General features: G+C 38.8%; 1 protein-coding gene across 3 annotated transcripts; it reads left to right on the top strand.

Moving 5' to 3' along the window:
- The first annotated feature begins 3,115 nt into the window (after window positions 1-3,115).
- LOC149733823 (uncharacterized) lies at window positions 3,116-11,067 on the top strand. 3 transcript variants are annotated; one of them, XM_089880814.1, is made up of 4 exons: window positions 3,116-3,257; window positions 7,348-7,497; window positions 7,644-7,734; window positions 8,584-11,067. In XM_089880814.1, exons 2-4 carry the CDS (start codon window positions 7,407-7,409, stop codon window positions 10,418-10,420), a joined length of 2,019 nt encoding a protein of 672 aa, XP_089736940.1. In that variant the 5' UTR covers window positions 3,116-3,257; window positions 7,348-7,406; the 3' UTR covers window positions 10,421-11,067. The 3 variants fall into 3 exon arrangements, with proteins under 3 accessions (XP_089736940.1, XP_089736941.1, XP_089736942.1); XM_089880815.1 differs by lacking the exon at window positions 3,116-3,257 and adding an exon at window positions 3,455-5,680; XM_089880816.1 differs by lacking the exon at window positions 3,116-3,257 and adding an exon at window positions 8,231-8,379 and having other exon boundaries at window positions 7,480-7,497.
- Window positions 11,068-11,174: the final 107 nt, after the last annotated feature.

Below are 11,174 nucleotides of genomic sequence, written 5' to 3'. Positions count from 1 at the left end.
GTGCTCTGAGGGGAGAATACATATATGAGAGTCATATACGTGAGAAAAAAGCATGCTTGGTCTATACCAGCGATAACGCCGCAACTCGATGAAACTATAGCGCAAAACCGCCTTTTCAAAGTAGACATGCTGCTGTATAAAATATATCCTACTTAGGGGAATAGAATTTCGTATTCAAAATATAGCCTTATTTAAGAAACAGACCGCGTAGGCCAGATGTTACTATCTGTGATAATCCTTCGTGCACCTTAAGATATATTTGGTCTTATAGATTGACAGTGGCGTTAGGCTATAACGAAAAACCAACATAGAGTATCGTAGGGTAAGATGGGCCACCATTAGCACATTAAATCCAAACATCCTTATAATGTTTTAAACAATTAACAACGGTCTATGGGAGTCATGAGACCACGGTTTTATAATTCTTTGAATGTTCTTTGTTTACTATCACATGTCACGCGAAAATAGGATAAAAAGGTGTCCTATCTTCTCCTACCCTACTACTATAGAGTTAACGCAATTAAAGTAACTTTTCCTTTAGCTATATAATTCCCTTAATGAACACGCATGTAACCAAAGTATACCAGTAGTAAAGCTGATTTAAATCTCGGTACAAGGGCTTATAAAATCAGTAGATTAGTACACCGGTCACATACAAGTCCAAATCATTGATAAAATGCACTAAACTCCAAAATATGTTCTACTGTGTCGTGTGCGGACAAGAAAATAGAAATTAGGCTTGTGTCTCTACCTTCGCCGAAAGTTTTTTTCGTTTCATGTTTTATGGTTAGGAGAAAAGCGAAACTGGTTTTTCATAATTCCTAGGTTTTACATATCAAATATAACAAGCAATATTAATCGCATTAGAAGACAAACCGTATGCACCCTTGCATATTTACAGCACCCCAAAACAACATGCCGAAATAACGCAAGTTAAATATACCTAACTAATAAAAAGTAATTCGTTGACTGTACTAATTACCACTACCATGCTGCATAGGGTTGCCATACGAGATTATAAACTCTATACATTAAATCGATTGATGTATACATAGATCCCTACTGAATTACAACAGCTATAAGTCCTCGGTTACTCTCTTTGATGAAGTACTACAAAAAGAATATTTTTTTCCAAATATCTAGCTGGATTACACATATATAGTCGGGTGGGGAAAGACGGGACACCTTTAACACATGGTATCAAGATATCCTTAATAGTGTTTTAAGCAATTAACAGCAGTCTATGGGGGTCGTGAGGATACGCTATTGTAATTATTTGAATGTTCCTTGTTTACTACCAAATGCGACGAGAAAATAGAATAAAAAGGTGTCCCATCTTCCCCCACCCTACTATAGTATTAATACACCAACATATACTTAGCCTGGACGCTAGCACACTAAACTGCTTTTAAACAACACATATTTGTGCCCACTCTAACGGTCAAGGGGTGAATGGTCAGAGTAATTACGACATGAACAAATTCAATCTAGATAGGAGCTTGGGTTGACTTAACCTGACCGAAATGAGCTCCAGAGAATTCCTCTGCACTTCTGAGCTGCTGGTCGATTCACGGCTTACTAAAGATGCTTCTAGTATAGGGCTGTGGTCGATTACTGAGCATCTTAAACCGACAGGTTGCCATATACATTATCCTGTCTTTTATAGCTGAATAAGGATTTTAACTTGTTGCCGACCTTAATGAATTAAAAACGTATTTTAGTAAAATCGACGAAAATCCGCGCAAAAAATGTGAAATTTTATGTTCCACGCAAAAAAACTAACTTTTCAATTTGCTATTTTACTAAAGTCCTGATTTACAATACTAAACTTCTAACGCTAAAATAAAGTACTGGCCACCGTTTTAAGGACGCTAGCTTAAAGTTCAAAAAATCGTCAGCGACAATGTGACGTCAAAAAATAGACATGATTCACTTAATTTTGTTTTTTTAACTGCCCTGTAACTAGACTGTGTCGTTTCACAGTACAATATATTTGATGATACCGCCAATACCAGTCAGTAACCTATTTCCGAGATATCGTATTATCTCGTCATAGATGTATGTGTCTTATCAATGAATACTCCTCCTAGATTATTCTTTGGTCTTATTGACACATAGATTCATGACGCAGTTTGAGGTGTACCACAACAGTTTAATACTGACTCTTCAGTTATACACGTCTGATTATTCCTGAAGTAAAACGCTAAGAATTTAAAGTTAAAACAGGTTAAACGAGACCTTTATTAGGATACTAATAGCGTAATACGTAATACTATAGCTTGCGTAAACAATATAGTAGGGTGTGGAAAGTCGGGACACCTTTAGCACATAATATCCAAATTAACAATGATCCATGGAAGTCGTGAGGATGCGGTTTTACAACTGTATAAAATAGTCTTTTGTGTGATTCTCAAAAACAAAAATCTTGGTTTGTAACCTTGTCCTAGAGTAAGTAATCATATTTAAAACATTTATACGGCGAAACTCTTTCTTTTCTTGCAACAACAACATAATGTATTGTGTCTAAAGTTTAAACATTTAATTCCACGCGTTTAATTATAACGACTTGGTAAACACACGTGGTTTTAGAAAATGCCAACTGTTCATTCACTACGCCACTAAACGACGCCCAAGAGGTACCTCGTGGTAGAGATTTCGCGGTTTGAACAGCTTTATAAAATTGGTGATTTTAACAGAACTACATACTTCTCAATTAAAAAAATGTAAAATTCAATTAAACCCAAATTTCCCCCAAAACATTCTTAACTTTTAACGTTGTTTAAGCTAAAGATACACAAAACACGTGATGTTTCCAGCGCTTTTGTTCCCGTTCTGTGTTGAGTTTTTGTGGTTTGTCGCTCGCTTTTATTGCCGCCAGCAGCGTAGAGTTGACTCTGTAACTAAAAACCTTGTTTTCTAGTTTGGCTTCTATTTTAAAAAAACAAAGTGTCGTTTCACCAAGTGAAAGCGCGCTATAGCTGAAACAATAGCAGTAACTCAACACCAGAGCAATTCAAGAGCCGCGAGTCCGAGTTGTAACTGTTGCGCAAAACAATCGCTTTCGCCTTCTTCGAGTTCTGTCCGCCTTTGACCGAAGTTGTCAAGCGTCGTAGTAACCATGTCGCAATGAACATTAGGCTAGGAAATTTGAGCGGTACATGCCGGTTCAGGTTAGGTGTTCACAAAAGTACTTGCAATATGGAATACAAAAATACTGGTTTTCACGAAAAAAACTACTGCAAGTGATATTTTTAATGGTAATGAAAGTTTTTTTATAGAGAGTGTATGACATTTTTTGCATAAAAGTAATCAGCGTTCAGTGTACCTTTGCACCTGTGTTTTAAAACCTATCGAATTAAAGGGTTTTTGTAATTTACCGCACAGAAAGTTCTTATGGGGGTGAAATTGCATTAACACCAGCGCTTTATTCTCTGAGGCGTTGTACGAAGACGTTGCTGCGTTTATCATTTTAACGTTTACTTGTAATTAGGTTAATGGATTGGACGGCGCGGGGTGTCTGTGGTGTCAATAGTCGACTGACCGCATGTTTTGTGTGAGTTTGCCAGCTAATGTAGATTATACAGTTCATATAGTTAAATTTTTACTACAGTACTATTACACAAGCAGGTATTCAAGCTAAGGTTAGTACAGAATGGAGAGGATGAAACACATTTTTATTCTATTTTTGCTCTTCCCAATTGGTAGTAAACAAAGAACATTCAAAGGATTATAAAACTGAGATTTTTCACGAGACACATTAACCGTTGTTAATTGTTAAAACACGATCAGGATATTTATGTTAAAGGTGTCCCGTCTTCCCCCAATCTGTTAAATTTTTGATATGTCGTAGTAAAGGTTTAATTAAACGTACGTTGCATATGTGTAGCTGTTAGCGTTACCCTGCTGTCACATTTATTGTCGCTAATAAGGCGATTATTGTTGCGGGTCAATCGATATTTACGGGCAATTTGAAATTCAAATGTTTGCTAGGGGTGTTCGTGACGTCCGGTCCACTTTCGTCGGTGATTGGTTGTCGTGGTCACGTGTTTTACAGTTAAAGGGTCATTCAAGTAAAATCGATTAAGCCGCTACTTGAAGTGGTGACTACAGCAGGAGCGTCACGGACTTCACACTGTGTTAATTCCGCGGGCTTTCACAACTGTCTTCGCCAAAAATAGGCTCCGTTGTTTTTCCCAACCCCCGCAAAGGCTTATACAGTCTATTGAATTTGGCTCACTGACGTCATAGCGTAATTCATTTTAGGTATTATTGTCGCTTTTAAAAAAAAATGTTTGGATTTTCGTCACCAGACGATTTAAACTTTAAAGCGAATTTTTTAATTGTCAGCGTTTTGTATTCACAAACAATTATCAAAGCAATTTACTTCTGTGTTGAAATCGCTTTAGAGTGTTGGAATATGATCACTACCTAAAACAAGGCTGAAAGTGGTGTTGATTGCCTATTATAGGAAGTACATCTTGCTCGTAGAATCCAAAATAACTCCGGGGGCTTCTGTAAAAAAGGCTTCTAAGAAATAATTGTTTGTATACCTTAACTGTAACCTAACCGCCCGTCAGCTTGTCGTAACGTACACGACAGGTGCTGAACAAAACACGACACTTGACGCTTTCCTAAACCTCGGCGAGCGGTAGAGTCTATCATATTGCATTGGATACAAACATGCAGGCCCACTTTCGGCAATTACAGTTTACAACAGTGAAAAATATAACTATACGAGTAACATTATACATATTTAGTAGGATGGGGAAAGATGGGAATCCTTTTTATTCTATTTTCTCGTTTTATTTGGTAGTAAACAAAGAAAATTCAAAAAATTATAAATCGTATCTTTGCAACTTCCATAGACCGTTGTTGATTGTTTAAAAACGACAGGATTCTTGAATATTATGTGCTAAAGGTGTCCCGTCTTCCCCTACCCTACCTTATATAAAAGAACCATATAAAATCTGATCGTTTGGGATTAAAAGAATTAAGCGGCGCAAATACCGACTTTCGCAAACTGGCCATGCTTACCGGTCAAGCTACATGCCCCAATAAGCATTACGAAATACGCTTATATGAGTTTCTAGGCATATATTGTATATAAACAAAAACAGGCATAAATATGTTTGCGTGTGACCAAAACTTTAAACACTTGCAAACAACATAATAACTTTGCCCGATAAATCCTTATTAAAATATAGGTATATTGTGCATATTTATTCAGTGCCGAATAAAGCTTTTATAATGTGTTTAAAATAAAGTCAAATCGTGACCAAATGTCCTTCTCCAATTAGAAAACACCCCACCGTTCTTAAGAATATAGCGTTTGCATTCTCAGACTGTGTAACGGTTAATTATGATATCATAAACAGAGCTTAATGACACGAAACCGGCTATTATGACTTCATAATTCCCATATAAAGGTCCCATTTTCCACGCGAACTCGACACCGAAACCCGCGTCCATACGCTGAAACACGTGACTGTGACGTAATTTGATTGTTTCAAAACTCGCCCGACCTGAAAAGTTCGCTTCATATTCTGACCTTTGAGTGTCATTATTGCCATTGATAAGTATAATGTTATTTATCAAAAATATTGTACCAGCAGTAACATGAAACCAGACACACTCAGAGTCTGCTGTGATTGAAGTATAGATGCTGTACCGCCTACACATGGTATGTTTTAATCTACTTTTATAGTAACGTATTATAATGTAATGTGTACCACCTTGGTATTACATACTTTTGCTGTAATTTAACGCAATCGTTTATACACCCAATCGATTGTAAATTCAAGTAAATTAATTCCGTTGGGACGAACACTGCGTTTATTTTCGCCTAACATGATCAATCAACGCAGTCACCCCTGCTGATCACTTAAATGTATTGGATCGTCTGTTCATGCTCACAGCGCAGTTTAGTGTATATGCCGCAACAGATGGTAGCCGTTTCAGTCGGTTGTACGGCTCGCTGTATGAAATATTAATGCTCATTGTTTCATAACAATACCAGCTGAAGGGCAATGTAAGTTTAGTGAGCAGGTGAACATACTATGAAGAAATTCAGGAGTTCTGAACAGGTATGAGGCGTATAGTACACAAAGTTAAGGGCAATACAAAATTTCCTTGCCTCCAGTTTAAGTCAGGCACTCTATTGTTGTTACAGTCTGACTTGGTATTAATTTGCAAAATAAATTAGTTCTAAAAGCCCGTACCGGGTGGTAAAGACACGGTAATCCTATTCTATACAGCTTCGTCATTTTCCAGTTTCAAGCGTAATCGGCTTACGGCACGAGGCCGAATCCACGGTTGTCGAGGCCAGGTTTCTCAGCTGACCGGTTTTGCTGTCCGATGTTAATTTGGCGTACAGTTTTTGCTTTGTTGCTTTAATTTTGTTTGTGCAACGGTGTAATTTGTCGGTGAGAAAATGAGAGGTTATGCTACATTAGCAATTTTACGTCTAGTTATCGGTTTACCAGTTTGGGCAAATTTACGAGCTTATGACGGTGTTTTAACCCGTGTTTAGCCATATATACCTCATATATAAGTCGGAGATTTTCAAAACAATAACTTAATACTGCTTACTGGTAAATGAAGTGTATTATACCGTATTTCTTTATTGCTAAGGGTAACATTTCGTATTACAGCCATTTCTGAATCGACAACGTGGACGACCAGTATTCGTAATTAAGGGTCTTGTTATTTGTCTTTGAGTTAATACCGTTAATGGCGTACACGTTAGTGGTTTCATTATATTTTCTAATTTTCACCCTTAAAATCCATTAGAGGGATTTGCTTGTTTTCTTTGTGTTAGTATAGACGTATCGAAACTGAAAGTGGGCAATGTAGAATAGTCGTAACTTATACAATATTGGTTACTGCACTGTAATATGTTTGTACCATATTTTTTTATTAAAAATAGGTCATTCAGTTTATTTTTAGGGGTTATTAGTTTACAGTATAGTAAGATGAGAAAGATGGGACACCTTTCATTCTATTTTCTCGTCCCATTTGGTAGTAAACAAAAAACAATCGAAGAATTATAATACCGTATCCACGCGACTTCCATAAGGCGTTGTTAAAATGTTTAAAAAACGATTGAAATATTTAAATACTATGTGCCAAAGGTGTCCCATCGTCCCCCAGCCTACTATACAATGCACTGAAAAGTCAGCTTTCGATAGGTTTTTAGTCATAGATCATTGGTAAATGCTAGTAAATTATGTGCGTATGAACAGTAGGATATATATACAGCTATTATAAGCTGTTAGCTTGTTTAACGCATCTATATAAGTCTAAAATTTCGACAATTTATCATTTTTCCTGTTGGATTACATGATTTAGATGCTGTTCTCTGAAAAAAGGCAAAATGTGGAGTAAGCTAAGCTTTTCTTATCTGAAAAATGGATCGTACTGAAACCTCCACTTTACCACCCCCTATGATTACTGATGACGTAGGATCTGGTGACGTCACTCAACCTTTTATACCATCTCGTACGTAACATTTCATATTTTTTACACTAACTTATTTTTAAAGCGTATATTTTAAAAGTACTTAACTTCGTATAGGTAAGATAAAGCTTTAAACAAATTTATGTTCTAAGTTTGGACGTAACGTTTGTTATTTAACTATTTTACAGCTCCACCAAACGTCGGAGTCAACATTGTTATCGTCGTTGTAGTTGTTGTGCTAATAGTTCTGGCACTTGCTGCAATTGGATTGCGAATTTGGTAAGTCTAACCAGAAAACCTCCAGAAACTGCATTAATAACGTTAATAGTTCTAAGTAAGCATTATTCTACAAATCTACGATACTGTAGTAAAAGATGGATACCTTTATTCCGGTATTTCCTAAACTTTTTATTAAAGAAATAACATCGCGTTTTAAGTCATGTGGGCACGATTATACAGTTCTGTAAATATTCTTAGTTTACTACTAAACGTGACGATAAAAGATCATAATAACAAGTTCCATCTTACCCCAGCCAACTATAGTAGGGTTGAGGAGATGGGACACCTTTTCATTCTGTTTTCGCTTCTCATTTTGTAGTAAACAAAGAACATTTAAACAATTATAAAACTGTATCCTCACGACTTACATGGACCGGTATTAACTGTTTAAAACACGATCAGAATATTTGGATATTATGTGCTAAAGGTGTCCCATCTTTCCCCATTATACTATATATATGCTTTCGTCCGAGAAGCAAAAAGTTATTTTTCACAGGAACCGTGTTAGGAAGGCGAGTTATTCCCCAGATATGGTGCGAACCAACCGTGTGCGCTACCTATACAGGTGGCACTGATACCCACCATGCTAAACTATGTACCTGCCATGCATAAACTTACCTATTCTGCCCCAGCCGCACAACAAAAGTAAAAAACCTCATCGTCACGCCATAAAAACGTCGAATCGACGTCAAACATTCATCCCAACAAAACAATTATATACTCTATAAATGTCGCCATCACTTGTTTTTTAGTTGTTCTCGCGCTGGATTTTACCAGAAGATTTTGCATCAATCTTTAGAAATTGGACAAAACTTTTATCATTTGCTAACTATAGTTCTATATTTGCAGGTACTTTAGAAGGCAGCATGGCCACTGGCCAATACCTTTTAAACGAGACCGCACGCCAAGCTCCCAACTGCGACCTTTTGGTGATAAATCCTATACCGCGAGGTGGCAGGGAAGATCAGGGAATACGCCGCCACTGACCTCAACGAAAACATCATCGCAGCGTTGTCCAGAAAAATCTGTGTTTTCGGTAACAGGTTCCATGCGTACACAAAAACCAAAGTTGCATTCCCCGCAAAAACAACTTGGTTCAACTACTAAGTTAAGTAGGAACGAGGTGACCGTCTCTGTAGAAAGCGGTTACTCAACTGAAGATGTACAACCGAAAAAGTTTGCCAGGTCAAAGTCGTGCGATTTTGGCGACGAAATTGGTGTGTATCAGGATAGGACGCTCCCCGCCACGCTTATGATGACGTCGGAGTCGAAATCGCGTCTTTTCGCAAAAGAGCAAGAAGCGCTGAAGCGTTCGAACTCCGCCACACTCCGGGATTCCGGAGGAAAATTGCGAAGCAGGAAGAGCTTGGCCGGTAATCCTGGAAGAAGACCGATTTCGGCGAACTTGCAAAAGTACAATGACTTTGCCGGTAACATGGGCATTCGCGGGATAGGGAAGTCCCCGAAGTCATCAGCACTGAGTAATAAGCCAAGTAACACTTCAGATTATGTGTCGGATTTTGACGGGAGCGTGTTAGATGGGAACCGTGGAAGGTTCAGGGCAAATGGGAACTATCTCCGACATATGGATCGGAGGAAACGAATTTCCGACTGCGATTCCGCTATTAAGGAGCTCGCGATTGCAGATCCCAGGAACCTGACCAGTGTTAGTGTTGTACAAGCACTAAAGTTGAATATATCCACTGATGGAATATTTAGAAACTACAGGGGTGGTGTTGTGATGAAGGAAGACGAGAGGACAGAGTCCCAACAGAACACGGTGAGAATTGGGAGCATGAGTGATCTCATCCAGGAAATGGAAGGAGAGGAAGAAGACGGGATGCAGAGCAGTGATACGGAGAGCATGACAGGATCATTCGATAGGACATCTTTTCGGAGCAGAAGACGCATGTACGACTCCGACGGTGGAAGCAGGGTCTTTGGCTCTACCTCGCGGCGAAGTAAAGCGAGAAAAAGTTCCGCCAAGCGACACTGTCGTCGTGCCCATAGCGACGGTGGATGGGACTCTGGAGACTCAAAACGAAAACGACGAGTTTCAAGAAGTAGTGGAAATAACATTTCTTTTTCTAAACAAGTCGAAAAACATATCGAATTGAATAAAATTCCGCAGAACCATGTTGCACACCCGGTGCACCATTCAGTGTCACTGAAGTCACCTATGGGTGGCACTGTCATAGAAATGCCAATCTACGCCCAAGCTACTTGGGCTGGCCCCGGCAGCAGTCCCAAACGTCGTCATCGGCGACCCAAAAAATCAGCAAAAGCATCGAAAAATGCGACATCCGCACCACCAAAGAAGAACCAGTCTCAACCAGTTCGACCCAGTTCTGCCCGGTCTCCACAAAAACACACAAAACGCAGCCGAAAGCTCAGCATAGGCGGCGGCGGCAAGTACGTATGCGAATACGGTACTTTACCCGTCGACCTTAGCAAACTGCCCAAGGAACTCGTCGCAAAACTCGGTGGCCAGCCGCATCGACTGCTAGAGCCCATAGACCAGTTAAATTTCGATAAACTGTGTCGCCCTTTGCCTGCCCTGGGCGACCCGGATGGTCAAATGAGCGCCCGCAAACTCGTATCCCTGCCGCCTGACCACATGGACAGGGAAATACTCGCAAACACGTATCAGTATGAAGACACTGGTCTTGTAACGACCGACTTATAGCACAATTTGTGTGGGAAATTTACCTAGATCTTATTAACCACAAATACTTTACCTCCACGGCCAACTCATGCACTAACAACCCGGTGCTTTGAAAATTGACAAGATATTTATGTGGCTTCCAACAAGCCTATGTATGATACGCCAGCAACAATCTTTCGGCGTTGTTCCAGTTTTAACCATTTGCACGCATACGATGTACTGAATCAGTGTTTGTCACTTTTGTTCCTTATTTCCCACACAAGAACGTATTTAGCAACGTGGTTTAAGCATTCTAACCACTGCACACAAGTTTTTTTTTAAAAAAACACAAAAAATAGCGAGGCATGTTTTCATTAAATTTGAAAAAAAAACATAAATTCAAAACTGACTTTTATACGTTTAATTTCCCATTGCACGAATTTTTATGCAGTCATTCAAGCATGCCACAACTGTTAACATACGCCTTTACGTTTGTGTACACATATACTGCCCAACCGCTCAAGTTTTGAAACATATAATTACAACGTGGCACATTCGAATACTGAATGAAGAACATGTCACAGAATGCGTGATTTTTCTTCTTACAAAGCGTTTTTACATTGTGACTTGTAAAACATATTATAGCCTCTTTATCTTAATTTTTCTAAATAAATCTTTTGTCGACGGTTTTAGAAACTTTTGGTACCGCAGGAGTTACAGCATTCGTTGTGTCATTGAGTCATAAGGAAGCTTATGACGTCATAATCTGTGTAGATTGCGCGCGATTCGAGTGACG

Source organism: Ciona robusta, chromosome 7, assembly GCF_009617815.1.
Source record: "Ciona robusta chromosome 7, ASM961781v2".
NCBI lineage: Eukaryota > Metazoa > Chordata > Ascidiacea > Phlebobranchia > Cionidae > Ciona > Ciona robusta.
The sequence above is the reverse complement of the archived record's forward strand: the minus strand, read 5'-3'. Positions and strand labels throughout refer to the sequence as shown.

What these genes read in the sequence shown, in the direction of transcription:
- LOC149733823 (XM_089880814.1), top strand. Translation starts at nt 7,407, where the DNA reads ATGGATCGTACTGAAACCTCCACTTTACCACCCCCTATGATTACTGAT. An exon ending in TCAACCTTTTATACCATCTC is followed by an intron (nt 7,498 to 7,643) that starts GTACGTAACATT and finishes ACTATTTTACAG; the next exon opens with CTCCACCAAACGTCGGAGTC. An exon ending in GCAATTGGATTGCGAATTTG is followed by an intron (nt 7,735 to 8,583) that starts GTAAGTCTAACC and finishes CTATATTTGCAG; the next exon opens with GTACTTTAGAAGGCAGCATG.